At 49.3% G+C, this 27,666-nt stretch overlaps 1 protein-coding gene and 1 long non-coding RNA gene across 2 annotated transcripts in view; both read right to left on the reverse strand.

Moving 5' to 3' along the window:
• Positions 1-19,646, reverse strand: part of ATL1 (atlastin GTPase 1) — a 52,758-nt gene extending 33,112 nt beyond the window's left edge. The window contains exon 1 of the mRNA XM_053284440.1: positions 19,169-19,646. Coding sequence (XP_053140415.1) covers positions 19,169-19,202 — 34 coding nt within the window. The 5' untranslated portion in view covers positions 19,203-19,646. The remainder of the gene's footprint in view (positions 1-19,168) is intronic.
• Positions 19,647-22,298: 2,652 nt separating this feature from the next.
• LOC128339786 (uncharacterized) lies at positions 22,299-26,424 on the reverse strand. Its single transcript, XR_008313214.1, has 2 exons — positions 22,787-26,424; positions 22,299-22,698 (listed from the first exon to the last, which is right to left on the reverse strand). It is a non-coding gene; the product is annotated as an uncharacterized LOC128339786 (long non-coding RNA).
• Positions 26,425-27,666: the final 1,242 nt, after the last annotated feature.

Consider the following 27,666-nt stretch of genomic DNA (forward strand, 5'->3'; position numbering starts at 1 on the left):
CCCTATCTTGGAGAAGCCAGGGAGGGAACTTGGAACCTAGATGCTCTTTCCAGAGTGGCAGCTCCATCCCCTGAGGGGGAATTTCTTCCAGTGCTCACACTTCTAGTCTCCCATTCATATGCAACCAGGGCAGACCTTGCTTAGCTAAGGGAACAAGTCAAGCTTGCTACTACAAGACCAGCTCTCCTCCCCTGCAGAGGTGGGATGTGATTGTGACTCCAACCTTAAACAGATGGTGGTCCATCCATGACAATGGGAACTCTCAGGAGTCCCCACCCACGGAACACCACCCTAACCAGAGTAAAAGACCAGATCAAGCAGGTGTCCAGCAACATGCATGAGTCCCAAGACCACTTGGGACAGGGCCATAGTTGTCATGGCTGCTATGAACTCCTGAGCCACCCTGGACAAATTGGTATTGAAGTGAATATTGAAGTCCCCCAGCACCAAAACCCTGGGAGACCCCAACGCCAAGGTAGGGACTCTGTTGGGCAGTGGAGTGATGGGTGCAACAACAAAACTCCTAGTCTATTTCTGGTCCCCAGAATTAAGTACACACATTTGATATGGTCGGACATTTTGACAGGGAGCCTGGTAAGGGAGATGTCAACCCCTGCTAACTTGGCAAAGAGGCACCATTTAACGTGGTGATTCTCTTTTATTTAGCAGGGGGAGAGTAACTGGCCCTCTCCACCCCCAGCACAGGACCCCTCCAGTGACTGTTGCTGGTGTCTATCTCGTGTTTCTTTTTAGATTGTGAAATCAAATGCATACATACATACATACATACATAAATGCTTTTTTTTTTTTTTTAATAAATGCTATTTTTATTTTATGGACCACAGCCACTCCAGCTCCTCCCCCCACGCCCTCTCACTTGCTCCTCGGCCAGGTACCCGGGAGGGAGAAGCTGGGACCAGACTGGGCCACCAGCCTCCCCCAACCAAGTCTCTGTGGTACCTACCAGTGCGACCCCTTCAATCACGGATGACATCTGATATATTGTGGATTGACCCGGCATTACAGAGGAGCAAGGTGAGGCTCTGTGGGTAGTTGGCACTGTGAACTGGCAGGACAGCCGGAAGAGGAAACAGCTAGTAGATTTCTAATTTCCCTTCCCTTCCCCTGTAATGGCCTGTTGACCTGCCAAAGTTACTTCTTCTATTCCCTTCCCCACCACCACCAGAATAGCCACTCCATAATCAACGGACATGCCCCGTCTCCCCATCTCCAGACAGGCCTAGACATATTGTAGACTAATCTTACTCAAGACTCCGCACGGAAGCTATCTAGACAGCAGCTTCAGCTTCTAAAACAGCCATCGGAGAACATACTCGCCCCAGCCCTCAATCCCACATTTCCGTCACAATGTAGAACCACACTCTCAGTTTTGTTCAGCAAGTGGTCAGAAAACTAATGGAAGATATAGGCCCATTCACACATGCATGAGTGTACGGCGCACACAGCTACAGATCTGTACACAGGTAGAGACATTCAGACATTACGTTGAACTTGGGTGCAGCAGTACACTTCCTATCTGTACCAACCATCTGAAGAGTCTGTATCCAGGTTCACTTTTAAAATGAACACAGTTACAGCCATTCACACAAACACATGTATGAGCGTACAGGCATCTGTACACTTGTACAGCATAACGTCTGAATAGGGCTTCTATCTTGGGGGTGATCCTGGGCCCAGCTTTATTTCTGGCTATGGTCAGGAGCATTTTTGTACCACCTCAGCCAGTGTGAGAAGAGCTTTGTCCTGCGTTCCTAGCAGTTTTGCTTTTGAAAGGGATGGGCCATAAGCAGGTCTTCTTCCAAGTGCTCATAAGAACAGCCCTGCTGGATCAGGCCCAAGGAAGCCCATCTAGTGCAGAATCCTGTTTCACACAGTGGCCAACCAGTTGCCACTGGGAAGCCCACAGGCAGGAGTTGAGGGCATGCCCTCTCTCTTGCTGTTACTCCCCTGCAACTGGTACTCAGAGGGATCCTGCCTTTGAGGCTGGAGGTGGCCTGTAACCCTCCAACTAGTAGCCATTGATAGACCTCTTCTCCATGAAGTTATCACAACCCCTCTTAAAGCCATCCAGGTTGTTGACTGTCACCACATCTTGTGGCAGAGAATTCCAAAAGCTGATCATGCATTGTGTGAAAAAAATACTTGTTTGCTGGTCCTAAATTTCCTGGCAATCAATTCCATGGGATGACCTCTGGTTCTAGTGTTATGTGACAGGGAGAAGAATTTCTAACCACTTTCTCCACACCATGCATGATTTTACAAAGCTCTATTATGTCTCCCTGCAGTTGTCTTTTTTCTAAACTAGATAGCCCCAGGTGTTGTAGCCTTGCCATGTAAGGAAGGTGCTCTAGGCCCCTGATCATCTTGGTTGCCCTCTTCTGCATCTTTTCCAGTTCTACAATATATTTCTTTAGATGTGGTGACCAGAACTGTACGCAGCACTCCAGGTGTGGCCGCACCATAGTTCTGTATAAGGGCGTTATAATATTAGCTGTTTTATTTTCAATCCCCCTCCTAATGATCCCTAGCATGGAATTGGCCTTTTTCACAGCGGCCGCACATTGAGTCGACACTTCCTGACCCCAAGATCTCTTTCCTGGTCAGTCCCTTCTCCAGCTCAGATCCCATCAGTGTTATATGTGAAGTTGGGGTTTTTTGCCCCATCACTTTACACTTGCCAGCATTAGCTGCATATGCCATTTTGTCGCCCACTCAGCTAGTTTGGAGAGATTCTTTTTGAGCTCCTCACAATGTGTTTCAGATTTCACTACCTTAAATAGTTTGGCATCATCTGAAAATCTGGCCACCTTGCTGCTTACCCCAACTGCCTCAGTCCAGGATGTGGGCGGAATCATATGGGAGAAGGTGATCCTTTAAATGCCAGCTAAATGACTTTAGGTGAGTGTCGCAAATACAACCCTTTTGATTAGGAGACATATGTGCCTGCTGAGAACATATACTTATCTCAGCTTAGGTTTTTCCTCTCCAAGCAAAATGGACACTTGAGGTATTAGGCTAGGCTAATCCAATGATAGTTCAGTCAAGTAAATGAGAAGAATGGATTCATTTCTCCTCTAATGTCTCTTTATATGTCACTGAACAAACAAAATAAACTTTGGCACTAGGGCAAGGCACATTGCTTCAAGGATAGTTGCATACAAAATAGAAAACTCAAGCATTGATATTCTGTCAAGGTACAAATCTTGAAGAGGTTTTCAGTTTAAAAAAGCAGTAAAAGCAGTAGCAATAACAATAAACCAAAAGGAGAGAGAGAGAGACCACACACACACACACACACACACGGTTGAGTTCTCCATCCCAGATGTCTTCAAACCTGCTTCAGTCTCCACTCAAGATATTTTCTCTTCTCTCCCTGTTTTCAGGCCTTAAAGGAGTTTTCTCTCCCTTTCCCGCCTCCCAATTCAAAACAAAAGTCAGGAGCAGAAGATCTCATTCTTTTAACTAGGAGGGTGCAAATGAAGGCCACAGGCACAAAGCAAGAGGTGCTGATCTCTGCAGAAACAGGCACTTGATGGAAGGATATGCAAAATGGCTTATCTTGGGTTTGCTTTTAACTTCTTTTCATCCTTAGAAAGCAAACATCCACCAAACACACCTGAAATATGTAACATGATAACCAGCCCTTTGCAGACTGATTTATTTAACATATTTATATACTGCCCAAAACTTAGTTCTCTGGGCAGTGTAGTGGCAGAGTTCTGGGTGAATAAAGGCAGAGTTGCCTGCTCCAAATGGCAGCCCACCCCCACCCAGCATTCTGCACCCAGATCTGCTCCAATGACCCCCCGGGTACCTTTAAACCTGAAGAAACCAATTGGCAGGAGATTTAGGATGCACTAAAGAAAGTACTTCTTTGCACAGTACATATTCCAACTATGGAATGTGAGGATGTAGGATCTGATGTTCCTTCAAATCTCTCTTCAAAGCTGACCTTTTGCATGACAAATCCATCCTAGGCTCAGCTGCTTACTGTATTTGCCTGAATCCAAGACTAGGTTTTCCCCTTGTTCAGAGCCCTCTTCCTTTGGGGAAAATGTAGGTAGAATCTATATTCAACCTCTGTTTTTAAGGGGCTCTTCTTAAATCCAGAGTTAAATCTTAAATCTTGTATATGGGTAAACACAGTAGTCCACATTCCTGTCCTGAAACTTACCTTAAATGCATGCAGTTGAACTGAATGCTTGTCTTTCCCCATTTGCATTCATCTCCACCGTACACTCCCCCCCCCTTTGCTGAAATTTAGAGCACAGGCTCCACAGAGCAGGAACCTTTATTTGGCTTATGTTAACACACACATTCATGGTGCAAGAGAAATAAAGTAAATCATCACCACAGGCGATCATCTGGCTGGAAGGAAAAGAAAGGAATTTATGTTCCTTTGGGGGCTTCTCCTCACATATGCAACTCCCTGAGATCAGCTGGATGTTTTTCACACCCAGCTTTTAGTTTGCATCTCCTCCAGAATGGAGGGGGTGCGTTCACATACAGGCCAAATTTACCCCAAGTCCTTGGAAGCTATCAGGGAGCACTTCACACATGATTCAGGTTTTTCATTGCATGTTAGTGTGTAGCCCGGTTTATATTTGTTGGAAGTGAAGGACTTTGCTCTGTCTCTTTGTCTCAATGACAGTGGAGGACAGACTAGTGAGTCAGAGGGCTAGAGGGTCAACACACTGGTCATCCCTTCTCTACTGCTCTGACACTATCCCTTTGGAATGTAGATTGCTACTCTTAGGGACTAACTTACTTATTTCCTGCTTTGCACTTCCTCTCTCCCTTCTCTTCCGTTCCTTCTACCTTGCAACATGCAAGCTCCTCTTCCCTGCACCATGTGTACAGAGATGCATAAGAACATAAGAACAGCCCTGCTGGATCAGGCCCACGGCCCATCTAGTCCAGCATCCTGTTTCACACAGTGGCCCACCAGATGCCGCTGGAAGCCACAGACAGGAGTTGAGGACACGCCCTCCCTCCTGCTGTTACTCCCCTGCAACTGGTACTCAGAGGCACCCTGCCTTTGAGGCCGGAGGTGGCCCACAGCCCTCTGACTAGTAGCCATTGATAGACCTCTCCTCCATGAAGTCATCCAAACCCCTCTTAAAGCCATCCAGGTTGTTGGCCGTCACCACATCCTGTGGCAGAGAGTTCCACAAGTGGATCACGTGTTGTGTGAAAAAGTACTTCCGTTTGTTGGTCCTAGACCTCCTGGCAATCAATTTCATGGAGTGACCCCTGGTTCTAGTGTTGTATGAGAGGGAAAAGAATCTCTCTCTATCCACTTTCTCCTTGCCATGCATGATTTTATAGACCTCTATCATGTCTCCCCGCAGATGTCTTTTTTCTAAACTAAAAAGCCCCAGGTGTTGTAGTCTTGCCACATAAGAAAGGTGCTCTAGGCCCCTGATCATCTTGGTTGCCCTCTTCATCCAGATAGCTAGATAGATTAGAGATCCTAACTCCTCACTTTCCTATCTAGAATGGAGTTCTCTAATAAATGTCATATATATTGGTTTGAAACTATGAACTGGCTCCAAGTTACTTTACTCTCAGCCTACACACATGCCTAACTAAATTCCGCTGTGTTGTGCCTCTGTCCACTCTGCTATAATGGAAAAGGGTTTCTCTTACCAGAGAGGATTCCCAACACTACCCAGGGTAAAAAAAAAATCCACTTTTTACATGGTTTCGCGGGGGCAACTTCAAGCTTGCAGTAAAGCCTCACAGTAAACCCCAGGTAAAGCCAGCTGTCTGGGAAAGCTCCTGGGGAGGTTCTGCTCCAGGTTCTGCTTCCATGGAGGAGGGAAGATCTCTGGGAGACTGCAGCAGGCCCTTCTCCATGGGGCTGCCCAATGAGGAAACGGCCCTTCCCAGCAGACCTCTAGCCAACATCCTTGTATGATTTCCTTAGCCCAGGATAATCATTTTCCATCTTCCCATTTCAACAGAATGAGGCTATTCTCACGACCAGCAAAAATCGGGCTAGGAGAGCCTAGCCCGATTTTTGCTGGTCGTGTCAACCACCGGGCTTGCAGGTGAGCCCGGGCTTTACAAGCGGCTAACCCGCTTGTGAAGCCCTCGCCTTAGCCCAGGTTAGTGGAGCGAGTGTTCCACTAACCAGGGTTTCCGGATCATGTGTTGCCACGGAGTGGCTTCGTGCCGTGGCAACTCACAAGGAAACCCTCGACCGGAAGGTTGAAAAGCAGCCTCCCCGGCTCGGGGGTCTCTCCAGCATGCTCTGTGCACTCACGCAGAGCATGCTGGGACTTCCGGGGGCCACGCGGCCCCCAAGCCCCCACTGGCTCTGTAACGGAGCCGGCAGTCATGTGGGCAGCTGATCCGGCCACCCAGGGCAGACTGGACTATTGTCTGTGGGGAGAGCTAACCTCTCCCCGCCAACTCTGTTATGGCAGGTCTCGCTGATCATGAGACCCACCTCAATATCTCCCATGTTTAATTCTAGCTCGGTGCAGAGGTTGTTAGGTTGCTCGTGCCTTAAATGTGGTCTTTCTGGTCTTACGGTAGCAAGCATTAATTGTCCCCTTTGCTAAGCAGGATCCACCCTGGTTGGCATTTGAATGGGAGACGACATGTGTGAGCACTGTGAGAGTTTCCCCTTAGGGTAGGGGGCTGCTCTGGGAAGAGCATCTCTATGTTTACATGCAGAAGGTTCCAGGTTCCCTCCCTGGCAGCATCTCCAGGATAGGGCTGAGAGAGACTCCTGCCTGCAACCTTGGAGAAGCCGCTGCCAGTCTGAAGACAATACCGAGAAGGCAGCTTCCTATGTTCCTATGCTGCTGCTGTTGCTGCTGCTGCTGCTACTAAAGGGAAAACGGCCAACATGCTTGACAAACAGTCCAGACTGAGCAGTGAGCAGCACTCCAGCGGCAGCAATGAGAGAGAACATTTCTGAAAGAGCCATGCAGAGCCTGGCACATCATGTGCCTAAGTTCAAGCAGCAACACTGCCAAGACTGCTGCCTCTTCGCTCTTCCGCTGCTGGGTAGTGGGGAGGGCAAGGCACTTGAAGCTCACCCTGATACGATCTTCATGCCTTCTGTCCTCCTCATCTTACTAGCGTTGCTGTGGAGAAGCACGCAGATGAAGAGATTTGGCCCGCAGCCTCGGAGGATTATTCAGCCTCTTCAGAGATTTCAGCTTCTGGGTACTCCCCTCCCAGCTGCATCTCTGGATCTCCTTCCCTCCCCCTTACCCTAGAGAGCCAGAACCACTTCCTTTACACTGAAGGAGACCTTCAGGGCCAAGTGAAGGTTGTCCGGTTGCCAGGGGGGTTCTGCTTCTTCCTGCCCTCATTCCTTTACCAACACATATACCTGGCTCAAACTTTAGGGTGGTTTTCAAAACCCCACCACATCAATCAGGCAGGTTTGGGCTTCTTAGAACACTCCCCCCACCCCCCAGCAACACTCATCTATTTTAAGTCCACTCCACTAAGTCCATGTTGTGAGGATAAAAAATAACCATGTATACCGCTCTGAGTTCCTTGGAGGAAGAGCGGGACATAAATGTCAAAACAAAACAAAACAAAACAAACATGAACAACTGCTCTGGGTGAGGGTGAATAAAAGGCTGGACAATTGACACAGAAACCAATCAACACTCTACAGCAGGCATCCCCAAACTGCGGCCCTCCAGATGTTGCTGAACTACAATTCCCATCACCCCCAGCTACAATGTATTGTGGCTGGGATGATGGGAATTGTCGTTCAGCAACATCTGGAGGGCCACAGTTTGGGGATGCCTGCTCTACAGGGCTAGATAGGAAGGAGGGGGCACAATAAGTTTCACAACTGTCACTAGGGTCAGCCAATTGGGACTCTACACAGCCAGCTTCTCCTGGAATCTGGTTTGCATATCTGTCCAGAAAGGGGTAGCTGGAGATGCATACAGAGTGAGCTCCCCATAAGAACAGCCCTGCTGGATCAGGCCCAAGGAGGCCCATCTAGTCCAGCATCCTGTTTCACACAGTGGCCCATCAGATGCCACTGGGAGCCTACAGGCAGGAGTGGAGGGCATGCCCCCTCTCCTGCTGTTGCTCCCCTGCAAGGCATCCTGCCTCTGAGGCTGGAGGTGGCCTATAGCCCTCCGACTAGTAGTCGTTGATAGATCTCTCCTCCATGAAGTTATCCAAGCCCCTCTTCAAGCCATCCAGGTTATTGGCTGGCACTACATCTTGTGGCAGAAAATTCCAGATGTTGATGATGTGTTGTGTGAAAAAATACTTCCGTTGGTTGGTCCTAAATTTCCTGGCACTCAATTTCATGGGAGCTATGCACAGCTAGTCACCTTAAGTGGCACAGCGGGAAAATGCTTGACTAACAAGCAGAAGGTTGCCGGTTCAAATCCCCACTGGTACTATATTGGGCAGCAGCGATATAGGAAGATGCTGAAAGGCATCATCATCTCATACTGCATGGGAGGAGGCAATGGTCAAGCCCTCCTGTATTCTACCAAAGACAACCACAGGGCTCTGTGGGCGCCAAGAGTCGAAACCGACTTGACGGTGCACATCTAAGCTATGTACCCCATGTAAGCTGGCTCAGAAGGCCTGAAGTTCCAGTCCTAACTTCTTGTGCCTGCAATTTTTCCTCCAATCAATCACATCCCAGAGGAGGCGGCGAGAGAACTTTTTTTGGGTGGTTGTTAGTTTGACAGTTACGGAAGATCAGCAAAACAAATTGCCAAGCAGCAACAAGCAGCCAAGATCAAACAAGAGAACGCTTAACCTGAATCTGCCAAATCTGGCCCCAATCTTTGCTGATTTTCATAATGAACTTGCCTTTGTGACTGCCTTCATCTTCTCATGTTCCCAGTCGCAGCCCAGACCATTTAAGAGGCCATGGGAGTTTCAAGTGGAAATCACTGCTTGCTCTCTGTGATGAAGAAAAACGCAGCCTCATGGAATCAGCTCAGACACAGCGGGCTCAGGTGACATCGGCTTCCAGGCATCCTCCCACCACATCTGCAGATGTAACACCTCTGTTCTTCCTATGGTGACCAGTGTGAGGTCTGAGAAAAGCCGAATTACTGGCAATGGCCACTCCCCACATCAAGGGAGAAACAGTGGGGCATACCAGAAAGCTTGGTTTTCCCCAAAAAAGCTGCTGCAAATAGAGGAACTTTCTTACCCCAGATATAATTCAGACCAGGCTAGAATGCACAGTAGTAATTCGAGGAAAAGCAGAATCAGGTGTGTCCTGGTCCCTGATAGCTTGCTGTGACTTTGGGGTAAATCCAGCTGACATGTGAACTCGCACCCAGGATGGCCCTGGGTGGGACCCGTTGCAGGCAGGGCCCACACTCTGTCAGGAGTTACAACCCTGCCACCGAGGGAGGAGGGGGAGGAGGGGGAGGAGAGTCCTGATCCAAGTCCAGTTGCTCTTTATAGCCAGTCACTCCAGGGTGCCAAGAGAAGCCTGGAACAGGGGCATTATCCTCCCAGATTCCAGCACAGGCCCCCAGGGAACCCATCGGCTTTGCCTGGACCACAGCTGCTCTCCAGGGCCCTCTTCGGACGTCCACGAGTGCTGCTGCATTCACAATTACAGCTCCCCAAGAGGGGAGGAAGTCCCGCCCCACGGCTGTCACGCACCCCCTTGAGCCACGTGAGGGACTCACCCTTAAGGCACTGTTTGTCTGAAGGGGGAGGCACTGTAACAGTGATGGCCAGCGCTCCCATGAGCGGCAAGCTCAAGCGATCCCGGTTGCCACTCAGGGAAGCACTGGCCATCCCCCTTCAAACAGCACCGTAACTGTAAGCACCCAGCAGGGGTGTAGCAAGCTTGGAGTGGGCCCAGAGACGAGATTTTAAAATGGGCCCACCCCCCTCACTGAAGCTCAGCTCATGACGTAAAGAAATCTTAAATGAGGCTGAAGAGTGGTAACAAAAGGCATAGTTATATACATATATATGTGTTCCACAATAGAACATGATCCTAAATTATTTTTTAAAAGGTTTTGTAAGTTGTGGACGATGCTGCAAATCATTTAATGGTACTAGAGAGAGAGAGACCTGCTCTTCTGGTAGCTCCAGGTCTTAACACTTGCATCAATTCCGGAGGATGAATACAACTGAAGGAAGCCCGGGCGGGTGCGCGGCTGGGGGAGTCAGTCATGTGACTTGCCTCTGGGGGGGGGCCCAAGACAACTGTCTGCCCTTGCCCTCTGACAGTTACGCCCTCGCACCCGGCTCAAGGCGGTGAGTGACAGGGCGGGACTTCCTCCCTGCCTCGGCTGCTGTAACCCTGAGCGCAGAGACACTCACAGATGATGTCTGGAGAGGGATCAAGTGTGTCCCTGTACTCAAGAGATTTGAGACCAAAAAAATTTGCAGGAAGTTTCCCAACATGAATTTTGCCCCCTCCTTTAATTTTTCTGCAGAAAGTTTTCAATTTCTAAAAATCTATTATTTCATAAATCTATCTATGTGGTCGCTAAGAGCCGACACCAACTTGACGGCACTTAATCAAAACAATGAGTGGGTGCCAATGCAATATCAGGCAGGCGTGGCCATTTCACCGTTGTAATTACTACTACGGCTATGAATATTGCTATACGGCTCTTCAACCAAAGTTCTTAAAGCAGTTTACATATAAAAATAAATAATAATACATAAATAAGATGCCCCTCTATAAGATAATAAGATAAGGACTCACAATCTAAAAAGAAACATAAGGCAGTTACCAGCAACAACCACTGGAGGGATGCTGTGCTGGGGCTGGATAGGGTCAGTTGCTCTCCCCCTGCTAAATATGAGAATCGCCACTTTAAAAGGTGTCTCTTTGCTCAGTTAGCAGGGGTTTGTCAGGCAGTTATCCCTAGAGAACGTACGAGAGGGTACATATATGTTTTATTGTTTTCTTGAGTATTCCAATATAAATAATTTGTTTCCACATAAAGCTTTGAAGTTGTTTCAGCATAACATTTAAACCATATTAAGTGTTATTGATTGCACTCCCGACTAAATATTTCAGTCCGTCTACTTGAAAAACATGGGAACATTTTGAAAGAGATACAGCATGGGACATTAATATGATGGGTTTTTTAAAAAAAAAAACCTTATATCAAATAACATGCCAAATCAGATCACAATCTATTTAGGACATCAGGAAAATTTGCTTAATGCAATTTTCTGAGCAGGGGGGCGGGGAATATGCAAACTTTTATGCATATGAGAAAAAATTGCATGGAGAAATTTTGCAATTCAACATTTCCCAGAAAACCCACATTTCTGCCTCTCAGCTTAGTTGCCTATTCCCCAACCTTTCTCTCTCTGCCCCACCAGCTCTGCTCAGGGGTCCTGAAAGACCCAGCTGCTGCCAGCTGAATTGGTGGTTTTAGAAACGCTTGGTTCATAGACAGAGGCTGGGGTGAAAGGACCGTGGATCACATCTAGGCAGGTTTTGACAGGAGACCAGTCCTGTCTGATCAGGATGCTCAGACATCAAGAAATATCTAAAGCCCTCGCAGCTCAAATTACTTGTTTTGTTCAACAAAATACCCAGCACTGAACCCAAGGCAAACACACCAAATGGGCTGTACCTGCTGTTTGGCAACCCACATCCCATTGGGCTGGGACTCGTATATCTCCAGCTCACACACACCCCCTTGGTGGCCCACCCCCCAGCACTGACAGCCTGCTGTATCAAGTTAACCAGCCCACATGCACCCCCACAGCACACATGCGCTCCTGGTCTCTCCTCCCTGGTCTTCATGTGCCTTTACAAACTCTGCTCTCAAACGCACTGTCAATCATCAGTAAATTTGGCAGTATTTTTAGGCTGCTCCTGCACTGCAAGAAATTATCCTCTTTTTTCCCTGCCTGGGATGGACCAGCACAGCCAACGGCTTCCAAAGAAAGCTATTTCTAGCAGCAGTCGATTCTCATTTCTCTGGAAAATGAAGGGACTGGATCAATCACCCCCCCAAAAAAACAAGCTCCCTTGCACTCAAGCCAATTTCTCCTTCCTGTGCTTTGCCAACAGCTGATTCTCACCTCCGCAATTACATCACCATCAAGCTGTTCATTAATAAATTACCAGGAATTGCTTCCTTTTTGTTTCCCCTGCAGCCCCCGTCCCACACACCTGACTCTGTGTTTGTCTCAGGTGCAGGGGCGTAGCAAGGTTGGAGGGGGCCCAGAGACATGATTTTAAAATGGGCCCCTCACTGATATACACACACAGACACACTTCACAATATATCGTGCACTCACACTCACATCCCCATTATGAATACGGTGAATATCTAGTTCACATTGAATCTAGTTTTTTTACTCTCTGCTCCTGCCGATCTCCAAGAGACTCAACATAATTCATAGGGGGTGCAACATGGGCGGGTGGGGAGTCATGTGATGTGCCTCAGGGGGGCCCCTCGAGGCAGTGGGGCCCCAAGATGACTGCCTCCCCTTGCCTAATGGTAGTTACACCCCTGCTCAGGTGCAATAAAATACAAGTCTTAAAGAAACCTAAAGCAAGATTCAGGGGGCACCCCACCACTCACTGCCCTCCACGGTGAAAGGCGTCCATTCCCTCTTTATCCTCTACTTCCTGATCTTTAGCCAGGTATTAACCAGATCATAGGAACCTAGGAAGCTGCCATATACTGAGTCAGACCATTGGTCTATCTAGCTCAGTCTTGTCTTCACAGACTGGCAGCAGCTTCTCCAAGGTTGCAGGCAGGAATCTCTCTCAGCCCTACCTTGGAGTTGCTGCCAAGGAGGGAACTTGGAACCTAGATGCTCTTCCCAGAGCGGCTCCATCCCCGCAAGGGGAATATCTTCCAGTGCTCACACGTCTAGTCTCCCATCCAAATGCAACCAGGGTGGGCCCTGCTTAGCTAAGGTCATGCTTAGCAGTCATGCTTGCTACCACAAGACCAGCTCTCCTCTCCCCAAAATGTAGGGCCAGTCTTAGGCAGGATCATTGCCATGAAACATATGAAGCTGCCTTATACTGAGTCAGACACTTGGTCCATCTAGGTCAGTGTTGCCTACACTGACCGGCAGCAGCTCTCCAGGGTTTCACACAGTGGGCTTTCCCAGCCCTACCTGGAGATGCCGCCGGGGATTGAACCTGAGACCTTCTGCACGCAAAGCAGATGACTAAGCTACAGCCCCAGCCCTACACGTAGGAATAGAGGAAGCTGCCACCGACTGAATCAGACCACTGGTCCCCTAGATCAGTATTGTGTTCTCTGACTGGTAGCGGCTCTCCAGAGGAGTCTCTCCCAGCCCTACCTGGAGATGCCGCCGGGGATTGAACCTGAGACCTTCTGCACGCAAAGCAGATGACTAAGCTACAGCCCCAGCCCTACACGTAGGAATAGAGGAAGCTGCCACCGACTGAATCAGACCACTGGTCCCCTAGATCAGTATTGTGTTCTCTGACTGGTAGCGGCTCTCCAGAGGAGTCTCTCCCAGCCCTACCTGGAGATGCCGCTGGGGATTGAACCTGGGACCTTCTGCATGCAAAGCAGATGCTCTACCGCCGAGTTACCGCCCCTCCCTGTATAAGCTGTATACAGGCCGTGTACAAGGTACATCTATACAGGCACCTGTGCAGTGTCATGTCTCCATAGGGCTGCTGCCAATGCCCACGGCCTTCCTCCTGGCATGCCTCCCCTCTTTTGCCACATGGGAAGTGGTGCTTCTGTTGAGTCAGAGCCGTGGACCAGTACAGGTTCCTGATCCCAAAGGGGCACCATCGTCACGGCAAGGAATATGAAATGCCCACCCCCACCACCACCAGCAGCAGCGGAGGCAGGAAGGTACGGACAGGCTCGTCAGCTTGGACCGATTAATGTCAAAGGGTTCAGTTGTGTCTCCGTGACAAGGAGGCCCTAGTCTTATTATTTATTTATTACATTTATAAACCGCCCCATCCAGAAGCTCTGGGCGGTGTTTCCGTGGGCAACCTCTTTCCTCCAGATCTGCTCTTGTGAAAGAACTTCCTTATTGGAGGCCGTGACCCAAGGGAGGGCAGCCGTCTCTCATAGACGCCGTAGCAGATTCCTGCACTGAGCAGGAAGCTGGACTAGGAGACCCCCCACCCACCCACCACCCACCCCAGGAACCTCTGAATTCTCCTATTCTAGCATTCAGTGACCAAAGAGTCTTTGACCGGCAAAAGGAAGGATTTCTTCACTCAGCACATAACTGACTTGCTTATGGAGTTTATTGGCACAAGTTGCAAAGATGGATGTTAACTTACAATGGCTGTTAGGCACGGTAGCTGGAAATGAAACCTCCATGTTCAACAGCAGTATACCTCTTCCAGATGTTGGTGGATAGGTGCCAATGTGCCTTGCCTGGGGAATCTGGCCAGCCGCAGCTGGAGACCAAGGACCAGAGTCACTAGACAGGTCTACCTCAGCAAGAACGTAAGAACAGCCCCGCTGGATCAGGCCCAAGAATGCCCATCTAGTCCAGCATCCTGTTCCACACAGTGGCCCACCAGATGCCTCCGAGAAACCTACCGGCAAGAGGTGAAAGGGGCCTGCCCTCTCTCCTGCTGTTGCTCACCTGCAACTGGTATTGAGAGGCATCTTGCCTCTGAGGCTGGCCTATAGCCCTCAAAACAGCAGCCACTGATCGACTTATAATAAGGGTTGCCTTCACCAGGCAATCTTTATGATATATACTTAAGAATGCTACTGAGCTTCTCTCTGCAAACGGTCTTGCTGCACTTTGAGTTCCAGCAGAGTTTGTTCTACTTATCTGCTATAGTCTTAAAAGAATCGTGCAAGGTCAGCAGATTCCCTGCCCCACCCCTTCACAGCTGCAAGGTTATGGGAGGGGCAGCAGAGGGAAGAGGCGGGGGCCAATCTGGGCAGCGGCTCCAATGAAATGAGCAGAGGAGGCCTCAGTGCTGCAGGTGCCGGGGGGGGGGGCATCATGGGGCAGGGTGGGAAAAGGGGCGCTGGAAGAGTCCCTCCAAGAGACACGCTCCGTTTTATTGTTTGGGAGGGAGCCACGCTCTACTATTCTAAAAGACACACATGGAACACGTTGCATGTTGAGTTGCAACAGAACTAGAATACTCCGCATTCTGCAGCACTTTCTGAGATTTTCCATCTACTATATCTCAGTAATCTTTATGAGAACAACCACCCTGCAGGGCAGGCTAGTTTTGCTATTCGCATATTGCAGAAGGGCAGGGGGCTGGGAGAGTAGCGACTTCCCTAAACTCTCTAGATCGGTGAGATTTGAATCCAAGCCTTCCTGGCTGAGGAGCTGCTTAGTCACCGTCTAGAGCTGTCACAGCTGCTGACAGGCCTGGAAGACTAAGAGAATAAGAGCCACGGGCGGGGGGGGGATGCATTTGGGCGAGAGGCACAATCCATGTTCAAAACCACCCCCACCATTTTCCCGGCAGGGCCTGGGAAAGAGCCGGGCTGGTTTTCAGATTAAGGTTGTTAGGTCATGCAAGTTGCTTGGAAGGATCAAGCCCCCCTGTGCAGCTCTTCTAATTACATAAGATCTACCCTACAAGCAATACGCCACCTAATGGTGCAGCGGGGAAATGACTTGACTAGCCAGCCAGAGGTTGCCGGTTCGAATCCTGGCTGGTAGGTTTCCCAGACTATGGGAAACACCTATAGCGGGCAGCAGCGATCTAGGAAGGTGCTGAAAGGCATCATCTCATACTGCGCGGGAGGGGGCAATGGTCAACCCCTCCTGTATTCTACCAAAGACAACCACAGGGCTCTGTGGGCGCCAGGAGTCGACACCGACTCGACAACACCACCTTACCTTTAACTTGCCCTACAAGTGTATGAGCAGAGCCCTACCAACGGGATGGGAAGTGTACAAAATTCTATTAATCTGGGTGATAACTTCCCTCCAGAAAAGAGAGTCACCAAAGAAGATGAAACAGGATAGCCCATGGAGAACCTCAACTCCAGATGTTACTGACTGAGCATCCCTCAAAGTGCCAGAAATCCAACAGATGCCCACAAGAGCAAAGCTGCACAAACCATCATTTGTATATCTAGAACACAAATCAGTTTGGAGTCCAAACTATAGTTACCAGAAACCAGGTTTGGCGTTGACATCCGAACCAACCAAATAGTACCTAATGAAAATGTAGGTTTAATATCAATTTCTTAAGCAGCACTTTTGGTTGCCTTTAGCCCTGTTCACACATTAGGTTCAATACTCGTACAACTAGTGTATGCAGGCACAAATCTGTGCACACGTATAATTATTCAAATCTTATGTTGAGAGCATGCACAGCAGCGAACTCACTCTCTGTATGCGGCATTCCAGGGGGCCTATGCCCAAGACCTGTTCATTTTTAAAATGAAAGCAGATACAGTCATTCACACACAAACACATGCATATGGTGTACAGACACCTAAATGCAGGTACAACATAATGTCTGAAGAGCTCTTCTATCCATGGCTTTCAGATTTGTCCCTGGAAACTTGGGATTCTTCAAAAGTTATCAAGTTCTTTCTTAGCAAGAATGATAACAGCAGATAAGCTTCCCTCAAAGCAAACGACTTCCCCGCAGCTATTACTGTATTCATTATTTTGACACTGTTGTTGTTAGGCCTTGACAAACTTTCTTCAGATCTAGGAGCTAGCCCAAACATTTAGGAGCCAGATAATGGACACTTGACAGAACTACCGGACTTAGCGATGGACGTTGTGTGGGGGCAGGAGAGTATATGGGGAGGAGAGCTGGTCTTGTGGTAGCAAGCATGACTTGACCCCATAGCTAAGCAGGGTCTGCCCTGGACACCTAAATGCAGGTACAACATAATGTCTGAAGAGCTCTTATATCCAGGCCTTGACAAATTTTCTTTGGATCTAGGAGCCAGCTCCAAAATGCAGGAGCCCATCAATGGACTCTTGACAGAACTACTGGACTCAGTGACGGTCACTGTGGATGGGGGAAGTCAATGGGCTTCTCTATATAAGAAGATATAAGAACAACTGTATCTTAAATCATGAAATATGTTCGTTACCTTCCAATGCCTGTTTAAGGAAATGTACACAAACAAAAAATACGAACATGATGAATACTTATATACCACTTTTCAACAAAAGTTCACAAAGCGGTTTACATAGATAGGCATAAATAAATAAAATGGCTCCCTGCCCCCAAAGGGCTCACAATCTAAAACAAGAAATATTTCTTGCTGTGCTGATGGATGGATAGGGCCAGTGGCTCCCCACCGCCTGCTCAGTAAAGAGAACCGCCGCTTTTCAAAGGTGCCTCTGCTCCATTAGCAGGGGCAGATCCTGTAGATTAATATTTTCAGAAATAACGAATAAAACTGTTTTAAAAAACCCACCCATTTTATTATTGGTGGCGTTTGCTGGTTCTGTCTGCAGAGATCTAACCTGTTAGGCTCTGTGCCTCACTTCTTCCCCAGAATCAGTCTGGAATCTCCCTCAAGAATTGGCTCTGGGTGCTCCAGGGAGGGCAAGGTCTCTCTCTACTGTGGGGATCAGCCACGGAAGATTCTTGTCTAGCAACCTGTCTGGTAAATCCTTCACGGGGGTCAGCTCCAGCAGGGCAGTCCAGCACAGGAGGCCTCTGGACTTTCCTTCTGCTTCCCCCTTCTGACATCTCTTGCCTCAGCTGCAACAATGCACAGTCATGCTTGCTGAGTTGCTTCAAGTCATCTCACCTTCCTTATTTGCATCCTCCAGACCCAACAAGAAAACGGCAGTGCAGCGCCCTCAGGAGGAGGAGGAGGAGGAAGGGGAGTCCCCAAAACGTTCAGTAAAAGCTGCTGCTCCCTCCTTCTAATGATCAGCCTCTCCCTTATTTCAGATTCCAAAATCAGAGTTCCAAAGGTGAGCTCAGGGGTTCCCAGTGTTGGGTCCAATGGCCATTGTGGCCACTGGGGTGATTGGGGAGTTGCAGTCCCACAACATCTGGGGACCTTCAGTTGGGGACCCCACCCCTGGGCTAGATCAACATAGGTCCACTGGAGCTCTATATGCCACACGTACAAATATGCTCTCTGCACTCTCTGGATTGCCTAGTTCTGTATCCACCATTGTGAAGCAGGATTAGCATCCCCCGCTGTGCTAACAGCTAGTTACTGACAGTGTGAATGAGGGGTGTGGAGTAGGTTAGACTACATGGCTGAAAAATGTCTCGGAAGCGAGCAAGCTACTTTCTCACCCATTAATTCAACCTGATAGCAAATACGTGCAAGGCCACACCTTGAATTCATCAGTCCATACTATTCTGCGGCTGGCACTGAATAAGGCTAGGCCTGAAGAAGAATTCTGTAGGCCCAGAAAGCTTGTTTTCTTATCCAGAATACGACCTCACTGCTTTCTGGTTCTGCAGGAAATTACCACCAAAGAAAAATGTAGGAAATGGCTCAGAACAGCTTCCTGGAAGGCCGGCGGTGCGGAGACCTTGGTCTGATCCGCTTCTGACACTCTGTGCACCTCTGTTCCGGACATGATAAACCTGCGCCTCAAAGGGCGGGGGAGAGAAGCGCTTGCCTTTGGCCCCGGTCACCGCCACCAGGCCCACAGCAGCAGTGTTAACGGGCAGCTCCCGACCTGCAGGGAGCAGGCGCCTCCCTCGTCTCCAGCCCAGTCCCGGGTTTATTTCTGGAGTGCAGCCCGGCTGGGAAGGAGCCGGGGGTGAAGGGTGGGGAGGAGCGCCCCCTTGCGCTGGCCCCTCCCTCCCCCCCGCGCGCCCCGGTGCCGCGCCTCCTCCCTGCCTCATTGTCTCCCCATCATGTTTGCTTTGCCCCCGGGGCGCGGCTGCAACTGGGGCCGGGAGGAGAGGGGGGCCACCAGCCACACAACCTGCGCCTCCCGCCAGGCCAGGACCCCCAGGCAAGCCCCGCCACCCCCCTCCCTTTCTCCGGCAGGGGCGGGGCCCGCCGAGGACCCCCCGCCTCGTCGCTCCCTCCCTCCCGGCTGGCGGCGTCCCCGGGGATGGGGCGTGGAGCTGCCTGCCGGGGGGAGGCCAGCGCGCCCGGCAGCGAAGGCCAGGCCAGGCCGGCTCTCCGCGGGCTCGGCTGGCTGGCTGGCTGCTCCCCGGGCAAGCCCCGGCCGGGCCGAGGCGAGAGGGACCGCTGGCCGGCGCGGCGCCCGGCTCTCCCTCCCGGCCTCCGCCACCACCTACCCCAGCTGTTCCGCTCCTTGCGGCTCTTGGCCATGATGCGCCGCGCCCGGCGACTCCTCCGCTGCGGCTGCCTGGTGCCTGCCCGGCTCGTCGCCCGAGCGCAGAGGAAGGCGACCCGCCGCCGGGCCTGGAGCGGCTGATGCTGATGCTGCTGGTGCCGCCGCCGCTGCGGGAACGAGCGAGTCCGGCTGTCGCCCTGGGTCCTCCTTGCGTCCAGGCCGGCCGAGGAAGCGTCTCAGCGCAGCATCTCCAGCGCGAGGGCGCGGCGACGGAGTGCCAGCGCTGGCTCCGGCGCAAACGCGGCTCGTCGGAGGGGGAGCCTAAGGCGCGGCGGCGGCGGCGGCGACTCGCTTCCCCCCGCAGACAGACACACGTGTCCGGCCGGCGCCCAGGAGCGCAACACGCCCTCCCGGCCCGGCGGCGCAATCGCCAGTGAAACGCCGCCCCGGGCGGGCAGTGCCAACCGCGAGCGAGCTGCCGGGCGGCTCGCCTCTTCCCTCCAGCGCGGGGCGAGAGGGAGGGGCCGCCAAAGCCCCGCCTGTCTGTGACGGGAGAGCTCCGGCGGAGGCTGCCTGGCTCGAGGCCGCTCCGTCACGCTGGCCCCGTGCGACGGGGGCGCAAAGGGCAGCAGCCGCGGGAGGCCAGAGACGCCCTCTCAGCGGGCGCGCTTGTGTCTCGGGGGCTGCCGCCGCCGCCGGCGGGCTCCTGTGCCAAGCCCCGGTGGTGTCCTTGGCTTGCCCATCATCTCGCTGGGCTGCTGCCGCTGGAGAGACGAAAACCAGACCCTGCTGCGGACCCAAAACCTGCTCTGACTGCAGGCAGAAGAAGCGCACAGCAACCCCGTGATCAGAATCAGGGCCATAAAGCAGCACCTCAAAAGAGATGGACGGAGGACCTGGACCCTCAAGAGTTTGGGGAAGACAAATCTTTGTATTAAACCAACAAACTACCAAAGCATACAATACCTTGCCATATAATAATTATATACAAAAGATCTGTTTTTACATTGTGTGTGTGTGTGTGTGTATCGATATCTATCTATCTATAAATATAGACACACAGATTTACAGATATGAGGTTGGAAAACAACAGAGTTGTGAGGTATATGTAAACAATACTGTAGCCCAAGGAAAAGGGGTATAAAACAAATCAGGTGATTGAGGGTGTCACATCGAAGGTCCATTTCCACAACTTGTCCCATTGCATTTTGGAAGATGTACATTTGTCCTTCTGCAGGTGACCATACAGTCTCTTCCAGACAAAATTCACTGTCTTATTCACATGTATCTCTTGGTCACGTCTTACCTTTCCATTCCTAGGCAGCAACGTAGCGTTAATGACATATCGGTTTATTAGCCAGATTGCAAGGCGGGGACCTTCCAATTCCCCAGTATGAGAGCACCTTTCTCATCCCATTTCCTTGGGGGCTTTTTACTGGGACCCTGAATAGTGGTTCTGTCACTCAAACCAGAGGTTAATTCTTCCCAAGTCTGTTTTTCCAAATCAGGCCACTCTAAGAATTCACTTACTCTACGCCACACTGCCTTGGCCACCACACACACTTTTAAGAAGTCCAAGTGGGTTTAGTTTATTTCTTTATTTTTATTTAATACATTTATATATAATGTTTCCCTGAACATTGTGCCTAGAGCGCTGGCTTTTTGCTGGCAGATAATTCTGGGACACCCCTGTTGGTCCTCCAGGAGCCATGCTTTAGTCACATTAACTAACACTTGGTGGTATAAACAGCCACCCCCTTTCCCACATATGAAAGGGAACGTTTCCCCCCTTAAACAGAGCTATAGGCCTACCGGGCTGCAACAGGTATGTGAAGTGTGGCGTTTTTACGTTCTAAAGTGGGTTTGAAAAAAGCCTCTTCCAGAATCCCCACATAAATTGTTTTACTTAGCTGCTTGACTGAGGAGAATCCTTTAAAGAGATCCGGAACAACCTTCCATTTCATTCGTGTAAATAACAAATCCCTCAGAAAATCCAGATGGTCCCCTTTCAATGCTTGTATGACGTTTCCCTCAAATTTTCCTTTCTCCCACCATGCCTTACCCCATATCGAGCGCAGGGCGAAGAGCGAAACCCAAGTCTTTTGCAAGAGGTTCGATGTGTTACAAATATTCACAAAAACCGAATTTCCAAAATTGTACTAGGACATACATTCAGTCACAAAGCAGGGCTGCAGGGCTGGTAGAGCTAGACCTCCCCGTTCAACCTCCTTAAAGGCCACCACACCGGCCAACGGGAAAGATGCCCTGTGCCATGGAAGACTTGGCTTTCGACTCTACGAAGGTGATCGAGCAGAGGAGGGTAGACCAGTGCCAGGTTGTGCACGGGGCGGGGGGTGTATCAGGTATGTTTGGGCGTAACCGCTTTCTGGTACATGGCAAGGTTCCACTTTTTCCACATGGAGATTTTAAGCATTACTTTTTCTTCCCATTCTATCCAATGTTTTCCCCAGATTTTTTCCTTAATCCCAAATTCAGTCCCCAAGATGTTCACCGTATCTGCCCACTCCAGTTTTGTGGCTATTTGTCTATTGGTCTTATTATTGGTCTGTGGTCTTAGCCCCACAGACTCTTAGGTCTGTGGGGCTAAGAGTCTTGTGGCTGTGAGTCTTGTGGCACAGACCCCACTTGGACAGACACAGGAAGTGTTCACTCAAATGGGGGAATAGGCTTGCAAACAGGATTTCTCAGACTTGGGTCCCCAGGTGGTGTTGGACTACAACTTCCATCGTCCCCAACCACATGGGGATTATAGTTCAGTAGCATCTGGGGACTAGCGTTCCCTGTAACAGGGATTCCCAGAGGTTGTTGACTACAACTCCCATCATCCCCCAGCTGTTTGGCTGGGGATGATGGGAGTTGTAGTCAACAACCTCTGGGAATCCCTGTTACAGGGAACACTGTGGGGGGGGGGGGGCTCAAGTTTGAGGGCCCCTGCAAGATCTAAGGTGCCCAAAGACTCTGTGCTGCTCTTTTGCTGCAACAAAATAAGGCCGTTGCCCCTCTGGAAGAACTCAAAAGGAGGAAGGTGACTTTGTCTTTTGGTGTCCTTCAAAAACCTGACAACCCACCGTGACTAGAACAATCTGAAGAGGAGTACTCAGACCGTCAACTTAACTTCCACAATAAATTTATCTGATAAACATATCAGAGCCAAAGTGGCTTACACGCTGGATATGACAAAGTGCATAAACATATATATAACAAGCAGTATTCCCCCAGATGTATGTTACAACTTCCCATATAGGGATAAACAGTTCTTATCCTGTAGATGTATTAGTTCACAGTAGAAGTGCAAATCCCATGGAATCCAGTGGGGAGGATGTTTCTCTTCTTAATTCAGTAATATGATACGTCTCCTTCTCCATATATTCCAAGTGGAGACAATCTGCGTAATTTAATCTTACGCTTTCAAAGCCAAATCCATGTGCAGTACAGCGAACGTTATGCAATATTACAGATTTTCCAGATATTAATCTGTTTCATAACTAATTGTTACTTCTTCAGATAAACCTAAACAAGAAAACAATGCATCACATCATAGAAACTTTCCTGCCAAATACTGTTTCTCCCACATACAGATCCAATTCGAAACACTCACCATTTTAAGTATAAGCAATGTATGCTTACATTCTGTTACCGGCCTTATCTTACCACGGTGTTTAGACTAATACACCTGTGGAGACATGCTTAGAATCTCTGCGCTCATCCTTCCTTTTTAAACTGATCCCCAATTAAGCACGCTAAGTTTTAATGACCCACAGCTGCGTCCTTTTACCAAATTAATCAGGTAGCTTCTTCTTTCTCTCCTGATTCTGTAAAACTCATGATAACAGCATCCATAGATATTCCAAAGTAACTGTGTGCATTCCTCTCTTTCCTAATGTTCTCCCCAAAATCATGAAAGATCTTGATTGGTATTAAGACCTCCAACATAAATCTTAAACAGGTGTATGAAGAACGCCTCTTTCCTTAATAATGTAGTATTCATATCTTCATAGCTGAATCTTCGCGGTGTGTATTTAAAAAGGACAAAGAATTTGAATTCATCACATGTATGTCCCTTTTCTAAAAAATGGGCTACTATGGGTGACTCGCTATGACATGTCCTCACTCTAGATTTATGTTCCAAGATTCTAGATCTCACTTTACGTATACTCTTACCTATATACAGTTTGGGGCATGCACATTTAAGCGCATATACTACATCCCGAGTATATGTATATGTATATCTTGGAACATGTCTACATAACACTAGAACCAGGGGTCAACCCCTGAAATTGATTGCCGGGAAATCTAGGGCCAACAAACGGAAGTACTTTTTCATACAATGCATCATCAACTTGTGGCATTCTCTGCCACAAGATGTGGTGACAGTCAACAACCTGGATGGCTTTAAGAGGGGTTTGGATAACTTCATGGAGGAGAGGTCTATCAACAGCTACTAGTTGGAGGGCTATAGACAATCTCCAGCCTCAGAGGTAGGATGCCTCTGAGTACCAGTTGCAGGGGAGTAATAGCAGGAGAGAGGGCATGCCCTCAACACCTGCCTGTGGCTTCCAGAGGCATCTGGTGGGCCACTGTGAGAAACAGGATGCTGGACTAGATGGGCTTCCTTTGGCCTGATCCAGCAGGACTGTTCTTATGAGGGGAGGGGTGGGGGAAACATAGCCGTGTCCTCTGCTAAATAGAGTTGTGCCGCCTTAGTCAATTATGCATTCATATCTTAATAGTTTTGCTTACTTTATCTTGGGGAAGAGCACCAAAACCCCACCTCGGCCAGATAACCATGTCTGGCTTCTAAGATTCCCTCAGGCATTGGGCAGCACACACGTGCATGTACACATACACAGATACCATCACGCCAATGTATCTTTGCAGCCATAAGGATTAGAAACGCGTGTTTAAAAGTCAAGCTGAAGTTCTCAGGAAGCTGGATTCTGTGTCCAAGATGTGGACATCCACATTCTGCAGTTTTTCTCCAACTGCACCCAATGGAGGAATACACAGCACTGATTCTACTAACACAGGAGTTCTTACCCCTGAGTCTGCAGATGCTGCTGGACTTTGACTCCCATTTAGATTGTGAGCCCTTTGGGGACAGGGGTCCATCTTATTTGTTTGTTATTTCTCTGTGTAAACTGCCCTGAGCCAATTTTGGAAGGGCGGCATAGAAATCAAATGAATGAATGAACGAACGAATGCATGAATGATCATAGTAATCATCCACAGCAAAGGCCATTGTGATGGAGGGTGATGGGAGTTGCGGTCCAGCAATATCTGGGGAGCCAAGACTGGAAACTCCGGCACTAACAGGAAGGCAACAGGCCTCCCAAGCCAAGGCAGCCCCCAGCAAACATCCATGCCCTCCAGACTGAAGTGCAGGAACAGTCTTGAACTGTTGCCACAGAACAGTCCCAGGAAGGTGCCACTCCCAATGCTTACTGCTCTATTTTTATTTATTTTATTTATTTTATGTAACCTATGTTTATACTGCCCCAAACTTACATCTCTGGGCAGTTTACAACAACGTAAAAACAGAAAAAGTATAACATTTGTTAAAACAAAAGAACAAAAAATTAAAACGTTACAACAATTTAATGTGATTAAAATAATATTTTAAAACAGTATTAAAACTATTAAAACAATATTTAATTAAAAGCCTGGGTGAACAGATGTGTCTTTAAAGACTTTTTAAAAGTTGTCAGAGATGGGGAGGCTCTTATTTCAGCAGGGAGCGTGTTCCAAAGCTTTGGGGCAGCAGCGGAGAAGGCCCGTCCCCGAGTAGCCACCAGATGAGCTGGTGGCAACTGCAGACGGACCTTTTCTGATGATCTCAGTGGGCGGTGGAGTTCATGATGAAGACGACCTTCTCTTAAATACCCAGGGCCCAAGCCGTTTAGGGCTTTTTAGGTTTAACCAACACCTTGTATTTTGCCTGGAAACATATCAGCAGCCAGTGTAGCTCCTTCAATGTGGGAGCAATATGGTCTCTCCAAGATGATTCAGAGACCAACCTGGCTGCCACATTTTGGACCAACAGTAGTTTCCGGACTACATACAAGGGCAGCCCCACATAGAGCACATTGCCGCAATCCAGTCTGGAGTTGACCAGCAGATGTACTACTGTTCTGAGGTCATTTATCTCAAGAAACTGACACAGCTGACATATCAGCCGTAGCTGATAGAAGGCACTTCTGGCCACAGCCTCAACCAAGGGAGAGGCTCGGATCCAGAAGCACCCCTAGACAGTGTACCTGTTCCTTCTGGGGAAGTGTGACCCCATCCAGAGCAGGCAGAATAAACCCATCTCCCGGGTTTTGACCCAGGACAATGAGTAAAGCCGTCTTATCTGGATTTAGTCTCAGTTTGTTATCCCTCATCCAGCCCATCACCGACTCCAGGCAGGCATTTAGGGAGGTTATGCCCTCTCCTGATGATGCTGACATGGAGAAATAGATTTGGGTGTCATCAGCATACTGAAAGCACCCTGCACCAAATCTCCTGATGATCTCTCCCAGCGGTTTGATGTAAATGTTAAAACAACATCGGAGACAATATTGAGTCCTGAGGCACACCATACAAAAGTTAAGGCCTGTAGTTGCTCAACTCTGAGGGATCCAAGGTAGGCTTCTTTGGAAGTGGTTTAATAATTGCCTCTTTAAGACAAGAAGGCATCCTACCTTCCCTCAGAGAAGCATTTATAATCTCTACCAGGCCCTCTACAACCACCCCACTGGCAGATAGTATAAGCCATGTTGGGCAAAGGTCAAGAGAACAGGTGGTAGGCCGCACCGTTCCAATCAGCTTGTCCACATCCTCAGGAGTCACAAACTGGAACTGATCCGACCTAACCACACAAGAGGAGTCGCTGGACACCTCTGCATCAGACACTGAAGTAATTGTGGAGATGGAGTCTAAGTTGGCCTGAATACGAGAGATTTTCCCCACAAGAATTCATTAAACAGGTCAGAGCGGGTAATCGATGGTTCCAGATTCTGATTCAAGGGAGGAGAGGCACATACTAGTCCTCTCACAACCCTGGACAGCTCCGCCGGTCGTGAGCTTGCAGATGCAATACGGGCTGAAAAGAATCACTTCTTTGCCACACCTATTGCCTGAACATAGATCTTCAAATGTGCTCTGTGTCGCAATCGGTCAGATTCGAGCCGAGTCTTTCTCCACTTGCGCTCCAGTCTACCTCGCTGCTTCAGCCCTTATCAGTCCTTGCAGCCCTGATTCCCTGCAAAGCTTTACATGGATGCTCACAACGACAAACAAGCAGGGCAGCTAAGAAGGTTGTTCTCAGGGGTGCAGTGGAGGGGGGATGGTCACACGCAGCGATGGAGCACTGGCACTTCTTGGCTTCTCTGGCTGTTGCGGTGGGCATGGCCAGTGGGGCTGTGGTGGAGAGCACCTGCTGCACTCTGAATGGACAACTACAGCACTGGTTGTTCTTGGCACCTGCTGACTCCCCAAACATGAAAAATGATGGCAGCTGGTAGATGGGAGCAGAGGGGGAGGCTCAGTCGTGGGCCTCGGGTGGCTTAACATAAACATGGATTTAGTTGTAATATTCATCAGCTGGAGCTCTCAAGAGTGGCATACAATAACATACTATTATATATTTTTAAAAAATTACAAACATGGAGCAATTAAAAGAGAAGCAATTAAAAGTTTCAGCATAAAGCCAATAAACTCTAAAAAGCTTGGACAAGATGTTTTCATCTAGAGCCAAAGATGACATGTGAGGGTGCCTCACCCTAAGCCAGACCAGGGTGGCCCAGATCTCATAATGTCAAAGGAAGTCATCTATCAAACCCTTTTTATAACAGCAGGAAGAGTGGAAAGTAGCATGTTGTACTGGCAAAACAGTGCACATAATCTTGGTGCGCATAGGAAGCTGCCTGATGTGAGTCAGGCCATTGATTCATCTAGCCTAGTATCATCTGGACCAGGGGTCTCAACTTTAGGTCCCCAGATGCAGTTGTTGTTGTTTGTTGTTGTTTTTGTTTATTTCGGCCCAAGGCCAGCATAGATGCAGTTGGACTACAACTCCCATCATCCATTGTGGCTGGGGGTGACTGGAACTGTAGTCCAATGCCATCTGAGAACTGGCAGAAGCTCTCCAGGGTCTCAGGCAGGGCAGGGACTTGCTACCGGATGCTCCATCACTTCCTACCTGATGCTTTTAGCTGGGTATGCTGGGGATGAGACTGGGATCTTCTGCAGGCAAAGCATGTCCTCCCCCCTGAGCCATGGCCCCTCTCTTTTGGGCTGGCCAACGGAGGGTAGGAAGAACCTACACATAACGTAGGCCACCACAGTTAAGCAGGTAGCCAGTGCACAGCAGAAAGGAACCTGAAGCTCCTCCCTCCACTCCATCTGCACAGATGTCATGGAAAGACACAACTCTCAAAAGCGCCACTATGCATGACCTTTGTGGCAAGGGCAGCCGAGGGTGAGGAGCTGCCCCACTGC

This window comes from Hemicordylus capensis, chromosome 1 (genome assembly GCF_027244095.1).
Source record: "Hemicordylus capensis ecotype Gifberg chromosome 1, rHemCap1.1.pri, whole genome shotgun sequence".
NCBI classification, from domain to species: domain Eukaryota; kingdom Metazoa; phylum Chordata; class Lepidosauria; order Squamata; family Cordylidae; genus Hemicordylus; species Hemicordylus capensis.